The sequence below is a fragment of the Phytophthora cinnamomi genome, assembly GCF_018691715.1.
Source record: "Phytophthora cinnamomi strain GKB4 chromosome Unknown Contig30, whole genome shotgun sequence".
Lineage (NCBI taxonomy): Eukaryota > Oomycota > Peronosporomycetes > Peronosporales > Peronosporaceae > Phytophthora > Phytophthora cinnamomi.
Window position 1 is genome coordinate 600,082 of NW_027150963.1, and position 21,620 is coordinate 621,701.

At 54.8% G+C, this 21,620-nt stretch overlaps 8 protein-coding genes across 9 annotated transcripts; 7 read left to right on the top strand and 1 right to left on the bottom strand.

Annotated features, from left to right (window-relative positions):
* Positions 1-8,806: 8,806 nt before the first annotated feature.
* Positions 8,807-10,165, bottom strand: IUM83_10322 (tubulin alpha chain; the record flags this gene model as incomplete). Its single annotated transcript, XM_067934815.1, has 1 exon — positions 8,807-10,165. One exon carries the CDS (start codon positions 10,163-10,165, stop codon positions 8,807-8,809), a length of 1,359 nt encoding a protein of 452 aa, XP_067793162.1.
* Positions 10,166-11,349: 1,184 nt separating this feature from the next.
* IUM83_10323 (tubulin alpha-1C chain) lies at positions 11,350-12,708 on the top strand (the record flags this gene model as incomplete). The annotated part of the gene is made up of 2 exons (XM_067934816.1): positions 11,350-11,709; positions 12,109-12,708. 2 exons carry the CDS (start codon positions 11,350-11,352, stop codon positions 12,706-12,708), a joined length of 960 nt encoding a protein of 319 aa, XP_067793163.1.
* A 1,364-nt stretch (positions 12,709-14,072) lies between these two features.
* IUM83_10324 (tubulin alpha chain) lies at positions 14,073-15,431 on the top strand (the record flags this gene model as incomplete). Its single annotated transcript, XM_067934817.1, has 1 exon — positions 14,073-15,431. One exon carries the CDS (start codon positions 14,073-14,075, stop codon positions 15,429-15,431), a length of 1,359 nt encoding a protein of 452 aa, XP_067793165.1.
* Positions 15,432-15,614: 183 nt separating this feature from the next.
* Positions 15,615-17,198, top strand: IUM83_10325 (F-box protein; the record flags this gene model as incomplete). Its single annotated transcript, XM_067934818.1, has 1 exon — positions 15,615-17,198. The coding sequence occupies one exon, from the start codon at positions 15,615-15,617 to the stop codon at positions 17,196-17,198; it is 1,584 nt and encodes a 527-aa protein (XP_067793166.1).
* Positions 17,199-17,447: 249 nt separating this feature from the next.
* IUM83_10326 (uncharacterized protein) lies at positions 17,448-18,641 on the top strand (the record flags this gene model as incomplete). Of its 2 annotated transcripts, none has more annotated exons than XM_067934819.1 (4): positions 17,448-17,596; positions 17,685-17,817; positions 17,896-18,047; positions 18,125-18,641. In XM_067934819.1, 4 exons carry the CDS (start codon positions 17,448-17,450, stop codon positions 18,639-18,641), a joined length of 951 nt encoding a protein of 316 aa, XP_067793169.1. The 2 variants fall into 2 exon arrangements, with proteins under 2 accessions (XP_067793169.1, XP_067793170.1); XM_067934820.1 differs by having other exon boundaries at positions 17,448-17,569.
* Positions 18,642-18,943: 302 nt separating this feature from the next.
* On the top strand, positions 18,944-20,577 carry IUM83_10327 (DnaJ subfamily B member 14; the record flags this gene model as incomplete). The annotated part of the gene is made up of 10 exons (XM_067934821.1): positions 18,944-19,024; positions 19,120-19,208; positions 19,304-19,372; positions 19,445-19,529; positions 19,615-19,714; positions 19,818-19,909; positions 20,021-20,160; positions 20,222-20,342; positions 20,410-20,469; positions 20,536-20,577. 10 exons carry the CDS (start codon positions 18,944-18,946, stop codon positions 20,575-20,577), a joined length of 879 nt encoding a protein of 292 aa, XP_067793171.1.
* Positions 20,578-20,893: 316 nt separating this feature from the next.
* IUM83_10328 (DnaJ subfamily B member 14) lies at positions 20,894-21,348 on the top strand (the record flags this gene model as incomplete). The annotated part of the gene is made up of 3 exons (XM_067934822.1): positions 20,894-20,996; positions 21,063-21,130; positions 21,199-21,348. The coding sequence occupies 3 exons, from the start codon at positions 20,894-20,896 to the stop codon at positions 21,346-21,348; spliced, it is 321 nt and encodes a 106-aa protein (XP_067793172.1).
* Positions 21,349-21,368: 20 nt separating this feature from the next.
* On the top strand, positions 21,369-21,617 carry IUM83_10329 (DnaJ subfamily B member 14; the record flags this gene model as incomplete). Its single annotated transcript, XM_067934823.1, has 1 exon — positions 21,369-21,617. The coding sequence occupies one exon, from the start codon at positions 21,369-21,371 to the stop codon at positions 21,615-21,617; it is 249 nt and encodes an 82-aa protein (XP_067793167.1).
* Between the last annotated feature and the right edge of the window lie 3 nt (positions 21,618-21,620).

Here is a 21,620-nt window from a genome sequence, read left to right on the forward strand (position 1 = left end):
TCTCCGATGAGGAGGCCCCGAAGTTCTTTCAGACTGATAACAGCAGCGAGGGACAGCGTTTCCACTGCTACGGCAGTGAAATTTCAATTGACGGAGCACGAGCAAGGCAGACGACTGACTGACCGAGCGCGCAAGCGGATTGCTAGCTGGTAGCTTTCCTACTCCGTAAAGATCATACTTTTCGGGAGTCCACGTAACAAAACACAAGCGGTTAGGTAATATTGGCCTGGGTTGACCAGTCCATAGCTGAAACAATAGGGGTTGTCAATGTCCGCAGCAGCCGCTGTTTTTATCGATTCAGGAAGTCAGATTTTTCCGGGGCTGTGATTGACCATAAAAAAACGCTAATGGAACGAAAAGTCGACGACATCACGTTTTTCTTCTGGTTGTCCAAAGATCCAACAGGGCCGCAATGACCATGTTCGAGCGGAAGACATGTCGCTGCGTGTAGAAGACCACCGCTGAACACTCGGTCCTTGTCTTCTGCGATGTCAGCGGTTGCGAGCAGAGCATTCATAAGGTCTGTCTATCAATTCTACTCGTGTCATCCGACGCCAAGGGCTCGTTTGATCGGGTTGTGTGTAGCAATCGTTGTTACAACGCGACTCTAAAGTCGCAGCATAAGGCCTCAGCGCAAAGCTCTCTGCTCGCGAATGGTCAATAAACATTTTGATAAAAAAAATAGTTGCTGCTGCGGGCATTGACAGCTCCTAATTATTCCAGTATTTTAGAGTTGGTTGGGGGTACCGACTTCGGCATCTATTTTTATTTATCTGTCTTCTGGTAAAGATCATATTTTCGAGAATTCATGCAACGAAATACTGATTTGGCGATATTGGTCAGGGTTGTCCAGTCCACAGGTGAAACCATCATTTCAGCATTTTCGAGTTGGTTGGAGGCATTGACTTCAACTGAGACCCCGCCAAACGAAATGACGCTTATCTACATTTGGTTCAATTTGTAACCAGCCATATCACGTTAGAGCCCGATGTTTTGTGGTCATTTTAAGCTATCGGTTGCCCAAAAATACGTAGTGGAAGTATTTGTAATGGCCAGTCGAAAAACGTATCTCCAGAGAAAATTAAAAGTGCAAAATATTTGTTTTTGGTTTTTTATACTTGGACGACTATGCTGCTTCAATGGACGAACTTTTGGCCTCCAACACATTTTATAAGCCCCGCAAGTTTGATTTTTGCACTACATGTCATTTTGATTCACTGAATTTTTATGTGTGACATAAGTGTCAATTCGTTTTGCTGACCTACTTATCCTTCTTGGCTCTTTTTCTTTGGGTTGGTTGAGTAGTTGTAGAATTGGACTGTGCATCATCGGCATTTCGATGCGCTCGTGACTCTGCGATATCTGCCACTGCCCCCTCCAGTTGCTCGACAAACGAAGGCGCGATCTCTCGTTCATCCTGGTATCTCTTTGCCTCAAGGGCCATGTCAGTACGCAGTTGTAGACGAGCTCTCTTTGTGTTTTTCGATTGTGCTACTACGTCAGCGGTTGGAACTGCGTACAGGGGATCGTCACGCTTGGACTGCGTGAGCTCCAGTCAAGTGTTTTATCGGTCATAAAAACTAAAAAGCTCATTTCTCCGATATTCATTTAACTGCGAAAATGAATGGCACATCTTTAAACGCCGATATCTCGACAACGTCAAAATGTAAATAAGCGTCAATTTGTTTGGCGGGGTCTCAACTATTTTTTTAACTGACTAATGCACCGAGTAGGATCGTATTTAACAGGAAAACTACTGTTCGCGTGACATAAATTACTTCGATGCTTTACCGACATTTCAAAAATCGAAAAATATGACACCCTGCCTCCCCCCTCACTTCCATCCTCAAACGATTCAGTGGCTCTCATTCGGAGTTTTGCGCGTCTGGTCCACAATGCCCTTGCGACGTTCTGGGCTGCTACCGGTGCGCTAGCAATTAATGTGTTGCTGTCGCGTACAAAATGTACTAACTGACAGTTGTAGTGTCACTGTAGAGCTTCTTGAAGGGGAGGCATGAGCGACAGTGAGCCAGAAGCGCACGTGTCCTCGTCCAGTGTGTGGGAGGCTTCGCCGATATCCCATGAATGGCACGAAACGTGGGAGACATTCTACGAGTACTTGGATGTGTACCAGAAAGATGCGCATCAATTTTTCTGTCTCAGTAGTTCAGCACCCGTTTCCCGCCGCAACACGGAGATCAGCGCTCAAGCTGGTGGTGGCTCTGACCCTGAGCTAATCCCGGAATCGTTCAAGACATTTTGGGTCAAGCTCATCCGCACCCACGGTTGGCGTCGGAAGCGTTGGGGCACAGGACAGCGCAAGAACATTTTCAACAAATCAACGAAGTGTAAAGCTGATATAGAGGCTGCCGTGGCATGGAACAAAGATGAACGAAAGTTTATGGTTCGTGTTACGGGCTGTAAGACGACTCACAATCATCGCGTTGATGAAGCCCTGTACGACAATCATCCATCGGTATGGCGTGTCGATGATCCGGTGCTGCTTGCATTTGTGGAGGTGTTGCAGTCGGGGCTCCAAGCCAAAGCGAATCATGCAGGTTTTGCGCGAAAGACAGATGGGGATTGATTTAGCCCGGGTTATGAGGTACTTGCTTTTAACAACTGCTTTTGCCTGTTTCTAGGCCATAACGTGACACTTCGTGACGTCCATAATAATGTTGCGAAGATGCGAGATAAGCGGCGTGGAGGTGACACCGTGGAGCAACGGCTGGAAACGCTATTGAGAGGATTTTGCGAGCGGCGGGGATACCGATCTTCCGACTATGTAGATGAGGACTTGTTGGCGCAAACAATAACGCTACAGACGCACCATATGCGGCGGTGGTTCAAAGCTTTTCCAGAGGTGTTGTTAGTAGATGCGACGCATAACACGAATTAGTCTAGGTACAAGCTATTTTTTGTTCATGATACCCGATGTGTACGGTTATGTAAGTAAATGTGCCTACAGATACCAACAGGCATCTGTAGGCACCGTCTCTACCCGGCCAATGAACACTGGGTACCTGCGTACTCGCCGATGTATCTGTAGCCAATGTACTGATACGTGTGCCATTATTACCGTTTGAAAATTCAGGGGCAGTACGTGCAGCACAGCCTTATGAAAAACGAGAGTGCTGAGTGTCTAACAGATGCGATCAATTCATTCAAGTTCTCAAATCGTCGAAAACCCTAAGATCAGAATAGCTGATCCGATCTTTTATCGGTTTCGAGAGAGAGAGGGAGAGAGGGAGAGAGGGAGGGGGAGAGAGAAAGAGACGAAAACCTGCGTCATTTTACCACTTGTAGTCCCTTCAAGACGTCGAATGATTTCGTCATTTTACCACTTGTAGTCCCTTCAAGACGTCGAATGATTTGGTGCTGCTAGGATTACACGTCGATAACAATCACTTATCTAGGAAAAACGTAGGAATTCCTTCGGATGAGGGCTATTGGTGGAGCTAAATTAACTTTCATCCAATCAGGGGGTACTTCGAGAGCGCTTAGCTGCTGCTTGACGAACAAACGAAGTGTAGTTCCGAGGGACAGCTTGGATACTTGGCGCTTGCGCGTCGAGGCTAGCAGAGGCAAGTTCTCCATGTCTATCCTAAATATTTTCTCTGCCTGTTGTTCACGCATGTCTAACCTGGTTTCGTAGTCTACTGCTGCTGCTGATTCAGCAATACGTTTTGCTAACTTCGTACATAGGTTTTCGCATTCCATCACGAGGAAGGTCATTCGTGCGAACTCGCTTCAATGGTGGATATCCTTTTGCCTTGCCGCCAAACGACAACTGCCAAGCCCCATACGCCCCCACGTTGGGGGACTCAAACGTCTCTGGGAGCATGTGAAATTTGCCGTTGTAACAATGCGCTGTAGTCGAGCATGATGCTGAAGATGATGATTTCATTGCCTCTAGTTGAGCATGAGCAAGGCCGGCGCGTTCGAGCACACTTTTGATAGTACTTTATACGACTTCCCTTATGACCCCCTCGTTTTGTACAGAAGAGAGGGTCAGTGTTGAGCTGCTAGAGTAGGTGGGAACCTCAACCGAGCGCGACGGCGAAAAGAAGACAGTCACGCTGCACGCCGGAGGTGCTGACGGTCGGCTGGACGCTGACGCTGACGCCGAGGCCGTATTGGTCTCGGTGGAGCTAGGGGACGCGATGGCCTCGATGGAGGACTCGATGGAAACCGGGTCCGATCTGGACTCGCTGGGGACCGGGGCCGAGCTGGGGTTGCTGGGGGGGGGGGGGCTCTCGGAGCTCGGTTGGGATGCACAAAGTTCGCGACGCTCTCGTAGCGATGGTGCCGCTAGCGCACCCAGATCCATCGCTTGCTGTGTGTTTGTATTGTGATGCCTCGCAAGATTCCTGGGGAGCCATCCGCACTCAAGTGAACGAGTCCGATCTGAGCAAGCCACTCAGCGAACAAAACCACCGCCCACTGGCTTTCTTGAGTGGCCGCTTCATCGGTGCGCGACTCCTGTGGCCTACTATCGAGAAAGAAGCGTACGCGATTGTCGAATCGGCGAAAAGGCTGGAGTATATTTGTTAGCGGGTTTCAGCTGTTCACAGACCACCGGAATTTGGTCTACACCTTCACCCCTTTTGCATGGGATGCGGGTATGCAACGGTATCAAGATGACAAGCTCCAGAGGTGGTCCATGACAATGACTACCTACCGATATGTAATCGAGCACGTTCGGGGTAATGACAATGTTTGGGCGGACATGCTCAGTCGGTGGGGCAGTCCCTCCTCACAACCACGCGACGCTACTCCAGGTGTGAAGCAGATCGTAGTGGTGCCGTCGATCTCTCCGCTGATGGATGATAAGTTTGAGTGGCCGACCTCCAGGAAATTCGCGAAGCATAGAAACGCACGAAGCAACCCGCTCTGGTTGTGTGGAACTGTGAACTCTAGTGTCTTGTGTTTGGTGATAAGCACGTTTCGATACCGGACAGTCGTGATCTGTTTCAGCGCATCTGTGTGATAGCCCATGTTGGCCCCATGCTGGCTGGCCGGAGTGGGCATCATGGAGAGCGAACGACTGCAGCCGCAATAATGAACTGGTGTTGGAGGACCAGCCTTGCCGACGATGTGGCTCGGTTTGTCCAAATCCAAATCCACTGAAGTCCTGCTAGTGGTAATTCAAACGCAAGTGTGCCCGTGCGCGCGCGGGTACAGCGACCGTTTGTATTATACTGTGTATTGTAGCAAATGTTGATCAACAATATCTTGTTTGACCTAGCCGATGCGACTGTCTAGCAAACTTAAGACTGCCAGCTTCTCTGTGACGCTGTCGTACTTCTCGTCTAACGCTGGGTCCAAAACGCTATCCATTGCTACGCAGTTAAACCCGTTCGCTACGGTGGTTGCCGACACGTCGCTCCACCCGTCCGCGATCCACCCAATTACCTTCTTTCTGTCCGGCGGTGGCAGCTTAACGGCGCGTCCGTCGGCCTGGTCCAACTGGTATTACAGGTCCTCCACCCACTTGCCGCGGATCCGCTGTTTAAGTAGCTTGTTCCAGCAGACATCTGCTGGCTGGCAGACACAGGTATAGCCCGCTGGAACAGCTCAATATTGAGATCCTTGGTACAGGCAATAACCTCATCGCTCCAATGGGCCGAAAAGTCGTCCCACAGCAGCAGTACAGGTTTCGTCATGTCGGCTCGGTCACCAAATTGATAGGGTAGAAACGCCACCGAGATCGTGGAGGTCCACCAACCTGTGCTGTTGCACGCCGAAGGTCTGCTAAAGCTGTTAGATGTCCTTCCACAGGCGCTCACCAAACCCATGGCGTTGCAACGTGTTGGTCGCAGCTGTCGCTGGTTTCTTGGAAATCTTGGAGCACCATGAACAGTGTTTTCTTTTCGCCGTGTGAACTCCCGAGAAGCATGCAGATAAGACGCTCGCGCCCGCTCGAACGGATCCACACCGTCTTGCTACCCTTCTTCTGGATGGTCAAGGCTAGGAATGTGCTCAAAGAAGATGGGTGTTTCGTCAGCGTTGTAGACAACGTCCACTTCGAGTGCATCCATCTTGGCCAACACGTCTGCACAAAAGGTAGCGGCTACTTCTAACGCATCGCTTGGGCAAATCTGGCCTTGACGAGTCTTAGCCCCAAAACTAAAGTGATGGCGGTGCAAGAAGCTGCCTTGCCAGGAGCTGGTTGCCCCAAAGAAACCACGAGGTACACTATTCTCCCTGGCCACTTGCAGTGAGCGCAGCCGAAGCATCATCGACGAAAATGGGGCGCATTCGTCGCGGTAATCGTTCACCCATCGCACGAGATCTTGCTTGGCGTCCGCGCTCAGCGATGTGCCGATCCCGTGCTGGCGGAAGCCACGCAGCTCCTGCGACAGTTTCACACATGGCGATGATCTTGGCCTTCTTCTTGACCCAGAGGTATACGCTCTTGCGCTTGGTGTCGAGGGCCGTCCCCTCTAGCTCTGGAAAGAACGGGACGAGCGTGTCTTGAATACCAACGTTTTCATAGGAGTTGATGACGGTGAGGCGAAATTCGTACGTCACCCAAGTGTTCTTGTGCTGGTGCAGTTTGTGACTACCTGTCCCGTTAAGCGGCTTTCGCCCTGGAGGCATATTGCCAAATGAGCTCTAATTTTATGCAGGCAGGCCGATAGACGCGTGCGCTCGGGTTGACGCTGAAATCGATGGCTCGGGGAGTTTGTCGCAATCAACATATTAGTTTGGCTTTTCTATATGACTCAACATGATTGGTCAATGTCGGAGTTTACATATTGTCGGAAACAACAAGTCAAATACGGTATCGGACCGTACTTAATGCGGGTTATTACAAAACTCTAGTTAATTTGTGCAAATCATCGGACCTCGTATCACATATAGTGAGTCCGAGTCAAACGTGATCTGCAGAGCTCTGATTGGTCCGACCCTGGGGACGGATAGCACGAGCGAGCGCAGCGAACCCCGCGTGCGGTTTGACAGTCCGTGTGCGGAGCACGCGGCTGCAAATCCAGGACCCAGCAGTGGTCTGTCTAGCAAGCGGAGGCGAAGCGTGCGAGCCGCAGCGGGCTTAGGTTTATTGCCGACAGAGCGTATTGTACCGGCCAATAAAGTTTGTACCGCAGAGAGGGGTCATTTTACACATAGAAGATGGTGACTTTCCATATACGATAGTTAGATATAAGGGTAATTTTCGCCCGTAGATTCCGATTTTTGGCTCAGATTTGACGAATTCGACGTCGTTATCGAGATATAGCCGCTAGAAAAAACGCTCTCAGCTGGCCAAAAGTTTGGGGAAAGGGCTCCAGTAGGGTTAGCCTATCATCGGTCAAAATACGAGCACACCATTGGCTCAATCCGTGAATCATACGGCAAAACATCTGGATGCATGGGACAGGCAATCACGTTGACGTCGAAGGCCAGGTTTGATTATTTTAACAGATCAGGACAAATTCAAATCCCCAGTATAACATCTCACAGGTTATTTTGTTGATTTCGTAGTTCCCCATCCTGTACCCATGTTTCGAACATAACATCTTACATTGTTAACGGCACCTATCGATAACAAGACTCCGAAGCAAAGTCGTGGCAGGCTAGAAGCTCTCCTGATGCCAATACTCGCCCATCTTCAGCCTACGTGCGCTCATTACGAAGCTGAAACGCTGTAGTTTCATGTTGCGTTGCTGTTTCTTTTTAGACTTGGCTTCTAGCTTCAATTATGGTACCATTTTGTTGATGATGCATTGAAGGCTGGATTTGCTGGCAATATTGTCCGGGAACTATACATCGCTCGACAAACGTGTTTGCGATGAAATGTAGTATGCTAGAACGACAAGAACTGTGGGGTCATTTTGTGGGCGGTAGTGGTTTCGGTCGACAAATATTGATAAAGTTATGACCCAGAAACCGCTCATGTTACAAATCCCGGTACAAACTTTGTTGGCCGGTACAATAGCGAGCCTTTACGAGGTTTGGGGTCGCGCGGGGCGCGTATTATTATAATAGCTGGGTGGTATTGTATGGGTGGCACCCTTCCGTTTCGGCCCGACTATGTTTAGGGTTGGGGGTCCGAGCTGGGGGTATGGTATGATCTGTGATATTAGTAGTCATATTAGTAGGCATATTAGTAGGCATATTAGTACTGTCGATGATTTACCACTAATAGATATAGTAGCATTCTACTCTTGCCCGGATTTGGATAGTAGTAGTAATATGACTGCTACTCGAAATTCCCACTACTACCGAACCCTGAGCGAGAAAAAATCGATGTTTAATTTTAGTTTGGGCCAGATTAAGTACTGCAGGCTACAGTCTGTAGCTCCTTGTTCAACTCGGCGACAATGTCCTTCTGGTCGACGAAATATGGAACTGCCGAGTTCAACTCCGAGACGGCACTTATCCGAGGATCTTGTTGCAGAACTTTGTTGTGCTCTCTTCAGGCATCCCAGGCTGCATCGCAATCATGCCAAATTCAATGAGAATCACCATGCACTTGAAGTCAACACGACCATTTTTCAGAACGCGTACCTTCCGTCCGGCAGCAGACTTCGCAACCTTGCGTTTCTTCACCATGGTGGCGCACTTGCCTCCAATAGCATCAGTAGGGAAGGCCCCTGCTTCTCCTATTCGACTTGGTAGACGATGACTCAGCTGCAAGCGTATTTTGAGGATCACAAGCCACTAAAATATTCCGTGCCAGTCACAGGCGACGGACATGCCAAGACGCTTTTCGCAACAATTGCAGGCTGTATTCGATGCTTAACTGCCACTTGGGATAACTACTATCCATTCACTCAAAGCAGCTTGAGAGCGCAGAAGAGGCTTAGTACTCCTCGCCGAACTCCTCGTCCTCGCCCTCGCCCTCGGCCGTCTCCGCCGACACCTCCTCGTAGTCCTTCTCCAGAGCAGCCAGGTCCTCGCGAGCCTCCGAGAACTCGCCCTCCTCCATGCCCTCGCCCACGAACCAGTGCACGAACGCGCGCTTCGCGTACATCAGGTCGAACTTGTGGTCGATGCGCGAGAACACCTCCGCGATCGCGCTCGTGTTCGAGATCATGCACACGGCACGCTGCACGCGGGCCAGGTCGCCGCCCGGCACCACCGACGGCGGCTGGTAGTTGATGCCGCACTTGAAGCCCGTCGGACACCAGTCCACGAACTGGATCGTGCGCTTCGTCTTGATGGTCGCCACGGCCGCGTTCACGTCCTTCGGCACCACGTCGCCGCGGTACATGAGGCACGTGGCCATGTACTTGCCGTGGCGCGGGTCGCACTTGGCCATCATGGACGTCGGCTCGAACGCGCTGTTGGTGATCTCGGCCACCGACAGCTGCTCGTGGTACGCCTTCTCGGCCGAGATCACGGGCGCGTACGAGCTCAGCATGAAGTGGATGCGCGGGTACGGCACCAGGTTCGTCTGGAACTCCGTGATGTCCACGTTCAGCGAGCCGTCGAAGCGCAGCGACGTCGTGAGCGACGAGATGACCTGCGCGATCAACCGGTTGAGATTCGTGTACGTGGGGCGCTCGATGTCCAGCGAGCGGCGGCAGATGTCGTAGATGGCCTCGTTGTCCAGCATCACGGCCACATCCGTGTGCTCCAGCAGCGAGTGCGTGGACAGCACCGAGTTGTACGGCTCCACCACGGCCGACGACACCAGCGGCGACGGGTAGATCGTGAAACCCAGCTTGCTCTTGCGGCCGTAGTCCACCGACAGGCGCTCCAGCAGCAGCGAGCCCAGGCCCGAGCCGGTGCCGCCGCCCACGGCGTTGAACACCATGAAGCCCTGCAGGCCCGTGCACGCGTCCGCCAGCTTGCGCACGCGGTCCAGCACCAAGTCCACCACCTCCTTGCCGATCGTGTAGTGACCGCGAGCGTAGTTGTTGGCCGCGTCCTCCTTGCCCGAGATGATCTGCTCCGGGTGGTACAGCTGGCGGTAGGCGCCCGTGCGCACCTCGTCACACACCGTCGGCTCCAGGTCCACGAACACGGCACGGGGGACGTGCTTGCCCGAGCCCGTCTCGGAGAAGAAGGTGGAGAACGAGTCGTCGCCCATGGCGTCCGAGTCGCTGGGGATCTGGCCATCGGGCTGGATGCCGTGCTCCAGGCAGTAGAGCTCCCAGCAGGCGTTGCCGACCTGGATGCCGCCCTGGCCGAGGTGGATGGACAGGATCTCGCGCATGGTGAGTTAGTTGTAGGTGAAGCGGTTGCTGCTGCTAGGGAGCGAAAGAGGTTCCGGGCCAACTGGAAACGTTGTGAGGGCGCTTGCAGTCGAGTTGGAGAGTGAGCGAGCGACGGAGGGAGGCGGGAAAGGGAGGCAGGCGGCGCGCGCATTGGTTTGAATGTTTGAACACATTTTCGGCGAATGGGAGGCGAGGAGAAATAGATTTTGACGAATGGGAGGACGACATTTACCTCTACCCCACCCAATCGCAGTGCTCCATCTGCGCGCACCACCCGTCTCGCATCGCGTTCTGACCCTGTCTCTCTTGGCAGCTGCGCTCGCTTCAACTCGCATGGCCTTCTGCTGGAGGCTGTAGCGCGTGACGTCGGCGTGATAGCTTAGCTGCTCAATTGCTACGGTTGAATCCGATAGATGCTTGTCAATTTGACAGTCAAAGGCGCTGCGGATTGGCTGAGCGAGCAGCTCTCGCCATGTTGAAGCGCTCGCCGTGCATATGGCGAGCTGGGATGTTGAAGTGGTAGGTCGCTTGACCTTGGCTCGCGTATCGACGGCTACCGAGAACACAACGCTATTGCATCATTGCGTCACGAGCAACTGAAACGCGTTGAGTGAGATTACTTGCAGGTGGCTGTTGCTGGCAGCAACAGCAACTTGCTGCCGACCAACCGTTTTTAGGTGATCAGTCGATTTCTGAATCAGACGCCAGTTACTGTAGCGCTCGTGCGCTCAAGTTCCGATCGTCCTGGGTACCCTTGGGCACCAAGTGACTTACACCAACGTCATGGAAGTGTACCGAGGTGGAGTGCAAGACGTCGAGGGAGCCTCGGGCCCGAGGCTAATGCGTCGATCGCGCCAAGACGGCGAAAGCCTCCGCACAGGTGCCGATGACCAATATTGCGGAATGCATGTGGCCCCTGCCATCCGTGATACGCGCCTGATATGCCTGGAGTGTCGGAACGGCAAATGCCTCGAACGCGACCTGCAGCACCCGATTATCGTTCTAAAGTTGAAGTCGTCCCTGCCGTTTCGAGCCCCATCGCCACGTCTCCAAGTCTCAGAGCTCATTATTCAATTGTCCAGCTCGACAACAAGCGTTCTTACAAAGTTTTCAGCTAGCACAGAAATCCCTTTGCTTCTCCCAAGCTAAGCACAGAAGCCAGTGGTCTAGAGAACCCATCAACATGCGTGAAATTCTCTCCATTCACCTCGGCCAAGGCGGCATCCAGGTCGGAAATTCCTGCTGGGAGCTCTACTGCTTGGAGCACGGCATTCAGTCGGACGGCCAGATCCCTAGCGACTCGAGTGCTATGGGCGACGACTCGTTCTCCACCTTCTTCTCCGAGACGGGCTCGGGCAAGCATGTGCCGCGCGCCGTGTTCGTGGATCTGGAGCCAACGGTGTGTGATGAAGTCCGCACTGGCGCCTACCGCCAACTGTACCACCCGGAGCAGATCATCTCGGGCAAGGAGGACGCGGCCAACAACTACGCTCGCGGTCACTACACGATCGGCAAGGAGGTGGTGGACTTGGTGCTGGACCGCGTGCGCAAACTTGCAGATTCTTGCACAGGGTTGCAAGGTTTCATGGTATTCAATGCGGTTGGTGGTGGTACTGGTTCGGGGCTTGGGTCACTGCTGCTGGAGCGCCTGTCGGTGGACTACGGCCGCAAGAGCAAGTTAGGCTTCACGATCTACCCGTCGCCACTGCTATCAGCAGCGATTGTCGAGCCCTACAACTCGGTTCTCTCAACACATGCGCTGTTGGAGCACACAGACGTGGCCGTGATGCTGGACAACGAGGCCATTTATGATATTTGCCGCCGTTCGCTGAGCGTGGAGCGACCTACATATACGAATCTCAACCGGTTGATCGCGCAGGTCATCTCGTCGCTGACAACATCGCTACGTTTTGACGGCTCACTGAATGTCGATATCACGGAGTTCCAGACGAACCTGGTGCCGTACCCGCGTATTCACTTCATGCTGAGCTCGTACGCGCCCGTGATCTCGGCCGAGAAGGCGTATCACGAGCAGCTGTCGGTGGCCGAGATCACCAACAGCGCGTTCGAGCCGACGTCCATGATGGCCAAGTGCGACCCGCGCCACGGCAAGTACATGGCCACGTGCCTCATGTACCGCGGCGACGTGGTGCCGAAGGACGTGAACGCGGCCGTGGCGACCATCAAGACGAAGCGCACGATCCAGTTCGTGGACTGGTGTCCGACGGGCTTCAAGTGCGGCATCAACTACCAGCCGCCGTCGGTGGTGCCGGGCGGCGACCTGGCCCGCGTGCAGCGTGCCGTGTGCATGATCTCGAACACGAGCGCGATCGCGGAGGTGTTCTCGCGCATCGACCACAAGTTCGACCTGATGTACGCGAAGCGCGCGTTCGTGCACTGGTTCGTGGGCGAGGGCATGGAGGAGGGCGAGTTCTCGGAGGCTCGCGAGGACCTGGCTGCTCTGGAGAAGGACTACGAGGAGGTGTCGGCGGAGACGGCCGAGGGCGAGGGCGAGAACGAGGAGTTTGGCGAGGAGTATTAATCACCTCGCTTGTAGGCTACGTTGTCGTTGTTTTAAAGATATAGCTTAGTCAGTGTGCTAAGAGCTGTACCTGCTTGCAAGTAAGACATTTTCAATATTCTATGTTTGTGTACATTGGGAGTTTGGTGAGGAAAACTTAAGCTCGATCGGCAGGCTGGTATATGCAAGAACTTAAGAGCTTCGTTTCGTTTTGAATTGACGAACACTTATTATTGTTGTAACTTAAATACGCAAGGCTGCAGTAGGGCTTCGACTCAGCTTTACCTCAAGCGCTAAGTTATACTTCGAAGTAAACGGCCACACACTCCCTCATGATACACAAAACTTTGATCTACGATCGAAACACAACTTCAACTTTAGAACGATAATCGGGTGCTGCAGGTCGCGTTCGAGGCATTTGCCGTTCCGACACTCCAGGCATATCAGGCGCGTATCACGGATGGCAGGGGCCACATGCATTCCGCAATATTGGTCATCAGCACCTGTGCGGAGGCTTTCGCCGTCTTGGCGCGATCGACGCATTAGCCTCGGGCCCGAGGCTCCCTCGACGTCTTGCACTCCACCTCGGTACACTTCCATGACGTTGGTGTAAGTCACTTGGTGCCCAAGGGCACCCAGGACGATCGGAACTTGAGCGCACGAGCGCTACAGTAACTGGCGTCTGATTCAGAAATCGACTGATCACCTAAAAACGGTTGGTCGGCAGCAAGTTGCTGTTGCTGCCAGCAACAGCCACCTGCAAGTAATCTCACTCAACGCGTTTCAGTTGCTCGTGACGCAATGATGCAATAGCGTTGTGTTCTCGGTAGCCGTCGATACGCGAGCCAAGGTCAAGCGACCTACCACTTCAACATCCCAGCTCGCCATATGCACGGCGAGCGCTTCAACATGGCGAGAGCTGCTCGCTCAGCCAATCCGCAGCGCCTTTGACTGTCAAATTGACAAGCATCTATCGGATTCAACCGTAGCAATTGAGCAGCTAAGCTATCACGCCGACGTCACGCGCTACAGCCTCCAGCAGAAGGCCATGCGAGTTGAAGCGAGCGCAGCTGCCAAGAGAGACAGGGTCAGAACGCGATGCGAGACGGGTGGTGCGCGCAGATGGAGCACTGCGATTGGGTGGGGGTAGAGGTAAATGTCGTCCTCCCATTCGTCAAAATCTATTTCTCCTCGCCTCCCATTCGCCGAAAATGTGTTCAAACATTCAAACCAATGCGCGCGCCGCCTGCCTCCCTTTCCTGCCTCCCTCCGTCGCTCGCTCACTCTCCAACTCGACTGCAAGCGCCCTCACAACGTTTCCAGTTGGCCCGGAACCTCTTTCGCTCCCTAGCAGCAGCAACCGCTTCACCTACAACTAACTCACCATGCGCGAGATCCTGTCCATCCACCTCGGCCAGGGCGGCATCCAGGTCGGCAACGCCTGCTGGGAGCTCTACTGCCTGGAGCACGGCATCCAGCCCGATGGCCAGATCCCCAGCGACTCGGACGCCATGGGCGACGACTCGTTCTCCACCTTCTTCTCCGAGACGGGCTCGGGCAAGCACGTCCCCCGCGCCGTGTTCGTGGACCTGGAGCCGACGGTGTGTGACGAGGTGCGCACTGGCACCTACCGCCAGCTGTACCACCCGGAGCAGATCATCTCGGGCAAGGAGGACGCGGCCAACAACTACGCTCGCGGTCACTACACGATCGGCAAGGAGGTGGTGGACTTGGTGCTGGACCGCGTGCGCAAGCTGGCGGACGCGTGCACGGGCCTGCAGGGCTTCATGGTGTTCAACGCCGTGGGCGGCGGCACCGGCTCGGGCCTGGGCTCGCTGCTGCTGGAGCGCCTGTCGGTGGACTACGGCCGCAAGAGCAAGCTGGGCTTCACGATCTACCCGTCGCCGCTGGTGTCGTCGGCCGTGGTGGAGCCGTACAACTCGGTGCTGTCCACGCACTCGCTGCTGGAGCACACGGATGTGGCCGTGATGCTGGACAACGAGGCCATCTACGACATCTGCCGCCGCTCGCTGGACATCGAGCGCCCCACGTACACGAATCTCAACCGGTTGATCGCGCAGGTCATCTCGTCGCTCACGACGTCGCTGCGCTTCGACGGCTCGCTGAACGTGGACATCACGGAGTTCCAGACGAACCTGGTGCCGTACCCGCGCATCCACTTCATGCTGAGCTCGTACGCGCCCGTGATCTCGGCCGAGAAGGCGTACCACGAGCAGCTGTCGGTGGCCGAGATCACCAACAGCGCGTTCGAGCCGACGTCCATGATGGCCAAGTGCGACCCGCGCCACGGCAAGTACATGGCCACGTGCCTCATGTACCGCGGCGACGTGGTGCCGAAGGACGTGAACGCGGCCGTGGCGACCATCAAGACGAAGCGCACGATCCAGTTCGTGGACTGGTGTCCGACGGGCTTCAAGTGCGGCATCAACTACCAGCCGCCGTCGGTGGTGCCGGGCGGCGACCTGGCCCGCGTGCAGCGTGCCGTGTGCATGATCTCGAACACGAGCGCGATCGCGGAGGTGTTCTCGCGCATCGACCACAAGTTCGACCTGATGTACGCGAAGCGCGCGTTCGTGCACTGGTTCGTGGGCGAGGGCATGGAGGAGGGCGAGTTCTCGGAGGCTCGCGAGGACCTGGCTGCTCTGGAGAAGGACTACGAGGAGGTGTCGGCGGAGACGGCCGAGGGCGAGGGCGAGGACGAGGAGTTCGGCGAGGAATATTAGTCAATGCGTGTTTGATGGTAGTCCGCGCAGTGTTAACATCAATGAAAGGCCAACATGCCTCTTCAACTTGTTTTTTCGTGTTTGATTGGTTCTCTGATTCATGTGATAGTGTCTTCCATTGGACAAAACTATTTTGCAGGCAACGCTATAGAAGTGCAGCGGCTGAGTGGCGGCGAGGTGCAGATGTCATTCGGCATTGACACGGACGCGATGCCGACGGAACCGGAGCACGAAGACGCCGCACGTGTCGATGCCGGCGGTGCAGTCGCCAGTCGACTAGTGAAGAAGGTCAAGATCTCGTCGGATGCAGCGGACGACGATAGCAGCCCTCGTGCTCGCCTAGAACACCCGCTGGGCGTGAAGCCCATTGGCAACTACTTCGAGGACGCGGTGAACGGCGTCGTGGAGTGCCGCGCGTCAGGTCTGGGTCGCCTGGCAATGCTGGAGGACAGCCAGCTGCTGTCATTGCTGAATTACTGCAGTGCGAGGGACCTGGCCACTCTGGCGGCCTGCAGTCGCGCCGGCTACGTGTACGGCACGCACGACGAGCTCTGGCGCGTGCTGGTGCTCGAGGAGATGGAAGGACACTTCGAGCCCAAACCCACGTGGAAGGCCACGTATCTGAAGACCAAATTCGGCGAGAAGGCAAAGGTTGGCACGCCGATTCGAGTGCAGGGCGTATACTCCGACCTGCTGTTCCAATCGTTCTACTGCGCTGCTGCACCGATTGAAGACGCGTGGTTGGCGGTGGAGACCATTGAGCGTCGCAGCGCCAAGAACATGACGGTCGCTGATTTTAAGAGGGATTTTGAAGGACCCAATGTGCCTGTGATTATTACGGATGCTATCGACGACTGGGCCGCGATGGACAAGTGGACGGATGAGTACTTAGGAGAAGTCTGCAAGGGCAAAACGTTCTACGCCGGTGGATTCCAGTTCGCTATGGATAAGTATTTTAACTATGCACGCACTTTGTTGGATGATCAGCCGCTGTTCGTGTTCGACAAGGAGTTCGCGGCGAAGGTGCCCCAGTTGGCTGCGGACTACACTGTGCCCGAGTACTTCCAGGAGGACTACTTTTCTCTTCTCGGCGAGGAGAAGCGACCGGACTATCGCTGGCTCATCATCGGCCCCAAGAAGTCAGGTTCCAGCTTCCACATCGATCCGAACGCTACGAATGCGTGGAACGGCGTGATCCGTGGCTCCAAGAAGTGGATCATGTTCCCGCCGGGCCAAGTGCCACCGGGAATCCACCCGAGCGAGGACGGCAGCGAAGTGTCCTCGCCCGTGTCTCTGATGGAGTGGTTCGTGACTTTTTACAAGCAAGTGCAGAAGCTGCCAGCTCACTTGAAGCCGTTGGAGGGTATCTGTCGCGAAGGCGAGACCATGTTTGTGCCGCACGGCTGGTGGCACACTGTGCTTAACCTCGACGAGTGCGTCGCCATGACCCAGAACTTTGTGAGTTCCGGCAACGTGAAAAGCGTACTGGAGTTTCTGACAGAGAAGCCAGAACAGGTATCCGGCTGCCCAATGGAGCAGCGCCCCAAGCTCGGCGGTATGTTCCGCGAGGTGATGGCCAAGAACGCCCCGGAGCTGTTCGCCAAGGTGGACAAGGAGCTGAAGGAGGAGTACGAGCGTAAACACCGTAAAACCAAGTGGGAGCTGCTAATCTCCGGGGAGGACTCGTCGCCATCTTCGTCCAGTGACCCAGTCGCAACTAGCAGCAGCAGCGCCAGCACCTTCGGCTTTGGCTTCAACTTTGACTAAAAAATGCAACAATCCGTTGCAAATGCACTATTTTTCAAAATATGCCGTCACAATTTATGTAATTTAGTCCTGCTCTTGTCATTGGTCGAAAACAAACTGCAAGTCAGCGTAAGTATTGAAAGACGTGCGCCATATTCGCCACTAGTGCTGCGCGACGCTCGAAGCTCGCCACGCGCCATCGCGGCTCTGGAGCTGCAACAAGCGCAGCCGAGGCTTGCGTAGACATACCATACATCTTCTGCAGCGACCATGGCGTCCGCCGACTGCCTGGACGCCTGGGACGACTGCTTTAACTTCTTCAAGGGCAAGAGTCCGTACCACACCACGAGACACACCAAGCTGTCGCACTTCACGAGGAACCAGCGCGTCGGGTGGAAGCTCATGTGCGCGCTAGCCATGTACGCAATGCCTGTTCTCCCAATTGTCTTGGAAGAAATAACCCCCGGGTGATTTTACTGACATAATTCTTCACCGTTTTGGTGGCAGATTTGTCTGCTGCGTCTTCTTCCAGAGCTTGTTGCTGGCGTGGGAGGGGTTCTTCGCTGACGGCCGAGAGAAGACACCGCCGCTCATGCTGTTCGGACCGATGTCGGCGTTGTATTCGGTGATCGCGCTGTGGGTAAGGAACACGAGGTCAGCGATTCACAGTGTGGAGGTGACGTGTCTGACGGATGGCGTTGCATCTGCGGTGGTTTAGATCGCGGCAGTTCACCTGTACCAACCGACGTTCAATGGGCCTCGCATTCTCCTGCACTATCGACGGCCTTCCGCGTGCTCATGGGAGATCCTGGACTGGGTGTTCTTCGAAGGTTCTACCACCTCCACCGTCGTATCCTTCGTCTTCTTCTGGTAAGTTACGGCGACATGGTCATTATTATTCGTATCAGACGCTTAAAAAGCTGCTTGCTTCTTTTTGTTATTGACAGGGTGGTGACGATGCCGTATTCAGACATTTCGCTACCAGGTCTGCACGTGTTCGGCGCCGTGGTGCAGCTCGTGATCGTGGCCGTGGACTTCTACTTCACGGCGCCGCTGTTCAAGGCGAACCACGTGTTCCTCGTGCTCATGTGGCCAGTCTTCTGGATCTTCATCCAGTACCTGTGGGTCATCAGTGGCCACCAGCCGAGCAACGACCTGTTTAACTTTCACTCGACGGCGTCGCCCGTGTCCACGTTCATGCTGTTCCTGGGCACGGTGATCGTGTTCTACCTGCTGCTCTGGCTGTCCCGCCACCTGCAGCGCTCCTCCGACAAGGCCGCAGAGGCCGCCGCCGACACGGGCGGCATGGACTCGGACGAGAGCTCGAGCTGCCTCACGCCGACGTGTGAGAACCCCAGCACGGCGCCATTCGAGCTGGTCGTCGACCCGTCCGTGGACAACCGGTCGCCCTACGACTCAAAAGGCTTCAGCGATGACTTCCGTCCGAAGCAGCCCTCCAGGTGAGGAGGAGCACTGCCTCAATCTCGAGGCAGTACATACGTATTGATCAATACATGTATCCATTACTACGTTGCAGTTCATGGCTATCATCATTCCCAACAAGCGCTTCACCGCAATGGTTGTCGCGAAAATGACGTACCGACGAAAATGTACCGACTTTACGGTACCGCGCTCAACGTTCCCGCGCTAAGTACGAGCAAATAAATAAGGACTTCCCGACAGTTTCCAAGCGGCGGCGTGGCTGACCAGGCACGGACGTCGTCACTTGCTTCTCTCTGTCTGCGTCTGCGGTGGCGAGAAGATCAATGGCCAACGGCATGGTGCGCGAGGTGGACCGCGCGATCGGCGCGCTGTCCACGCTAGTGCTGGGCGTGGGGCTGCTCGTGGTGCGATACAGCGATCCGGAGCTACTGGATATTCCTTTCGCACAAGTTGTCAACCTTTTATTTATTTAGTATTGCTTTTTCTAATTGTGCGGCAGCTGCGGGAGCTGTACCGGGGCCTGCGCGACAACCAGGGCAAGTGGGAGCGCTGCGACCTGGATGGCGGCGGCAAGGACGTCTACTTCCAGTGCGTGCGCAGTCGACCGGTTGGCGGGGCTGGGAAGGACGGGCGACTGACTGGTTGCTGCCTTGTCTCTTTCTCTGTATCTCGTGACGTCGCAGGAAGAAGTACGGCATGCCCAAGTTGCCGCTGTTCCAGCACCGAGGAGGCTGCGACTGCGGATCGCTACGGTGCGGAAGGATTCGCAGTTGGATGCAGACGGTTGAAGAAGAAGATACTTATTTTGGGGTGTGTGGGGACAGGTTTATGGTGCTCGCGCCCAAGCGGGTGGAGGCGTTCGATGACAGCAACACGTTCTCGTGCAAGAAGGGCAGGTTCCCGTTCCTGGTGAGTAGAGTTGAGAGAGGAAGACGATCGGGGAAGGAGCTGACGGAGGATGCAATTGCTGGTGCTTGGTGGTTGCTGCGAGTAGATTATCCCCACGTCCTGCTTCGAGATGATGGAGTCGTCGGATGTGTCACTGTACGAGTCTCAGTCCACGTCGTGCCAGCACGTCTTCTGCGCCAAATGCGGTAGGTTTTGCTTCGTCAACAGTTGGACGGCAACTTCGGACGAGACGAGAGTTGGCCACTATCCCGACTTGCAGGAACTGACCCCAGGTGGCGATGGCTGCAGGTATTCACATCTTCCAGTTCGACCACACGCAGCCAGACTGCGTCGCAGTCAACGTGTACTGCGTAGAAGACGAGAACTTCGAGGACATGAAGGTGGGAACTTAATCTTGGCTGCTTGGCCTGGCTTTTGCTGGTGCAAGTTTGAATACGGCTGACTCAAGTTGATGTGGTGCTAATCTGTTCTGCACTTATCTGATCACACAGATCATATTTATTCCGCGGGGCTCGCGACCGCTGTTCGGCAGAGCTAACCGACTGCCCTTGCCGTCGGAACAGCCCTACCGACGCCCGCTGCAGCCGCAAGGATTCGACACTGTTCGAGAAGACAGTGAGGAGTCGACCATGTACGTGGCATTTCTCGAACCCGTGTTTTTCGTGTTATGCTGATTCTTGTTGCTACTGCAGTGCGTTCCAGAAGCAGCTGATGATGTGGGCGCGGATGGATAACCACGAGAAGTACCGGGAGCCACCCTCGGAGGACACGCAGTCGTCTACTAGTTCAACCAGCCACAATGGGCGCTTCTCGGTGCGTGAACTTTAGACGCGACTATCTGACTTCAAGTGAAGCTAACAGTGATGTGTTGTTATTGTAGTTTGCGTCGTCGGAAGACTCGACAACCGTGACAAAAGATCAGCTGGAGTTTTACCTGAAGGTGCGCACTTCATGAAAGGCAGTCGCTTGCGGGAGTAGCGACGCTAACAATGTGCTTGTGTTGCAGCGCCACTTGGATGACCCTCCGCAGGAAGAGTTCCGCGTGTAGTCACAGTCCAGTATTTCTTCCTAGCCGCTGGTGACAATAGCGCGCAAGGTCTTGATATTCCTGGTGTTGCCAGGTCCTCCCCTAGTTCCCCTCCGTCCTCTGCCGACGCTGCGCTTGAAGCAGTACCAGCAAGCGGGTTTTGCAGTTAGTAGCGAGCATTTAGGTCCCCTCTCCCCTTAGCCTTAGGTAAAAGTATGTAAAAAATAGTACAGCCGACACTGACTCACCCTCAATAGCTCGTGCTCTCCCTCAATAAGGAGTCAAACGTGGGGCCAATTACCGCCGACGTTACTTTGGCAGTTAAAGGCGGACGACCATGACGCAGGACAAGAAGCACCTGCAACCCAACTACTACGAGGTGCTGGGCGTGGAGCGCTCCGCGTCCACGGACGACATCAAGGCCGCCTACCGCAAGCTCGGTGCGCGTCTCTAATCTAATGCCACACCTAATTGCCGTCCTCTTGCTCACCCTTTAACCAATGCAGTGCTGGAACACCACCCGGACCGATACCACGCCAAGACCAGGGGCTCTGCTAGACGAAAGGATGGCAAGGTACGTTAACCACTTGCGGGGCAATTCTTACTGTGGTGACCTAATCGTTGGCTGGTGATTCTGCACAGGACGCTGAGATTCTGCGCATTAATGCGGCCTACGACCTGCTGAGCGACGACACCACTCGTGTCAAGTACGACATCGAGATGTTCGGGGTCTCCGCCGCCCCCGACCACAGCGACCGCGTGGTGGTGGGCGCTGGCAATACAAGCCCATGAGCTCCGAGGACGTGCACGAGATGTTCGGCGGCCTGAACGAGTACGAGCGCTTTACGACGGCGCAGTACCACCGACAGCGATCGCACATCGCGCCTGCCGCCGTCGGCAGGAGAGCCACCAACCTCGCGGAGAGGAAGCAGTTTCGGGCCGCCAAGTCGAAGCTGCCGACTCAGAGCGCGACCATGGCGTGGCTTGCGTTTCCCGTGGTGCTGGTGGCGCTCTGGGGCGCCAACTTGAGCAACATCAAGAACCAGTCCAAGAAGCGCTGATTT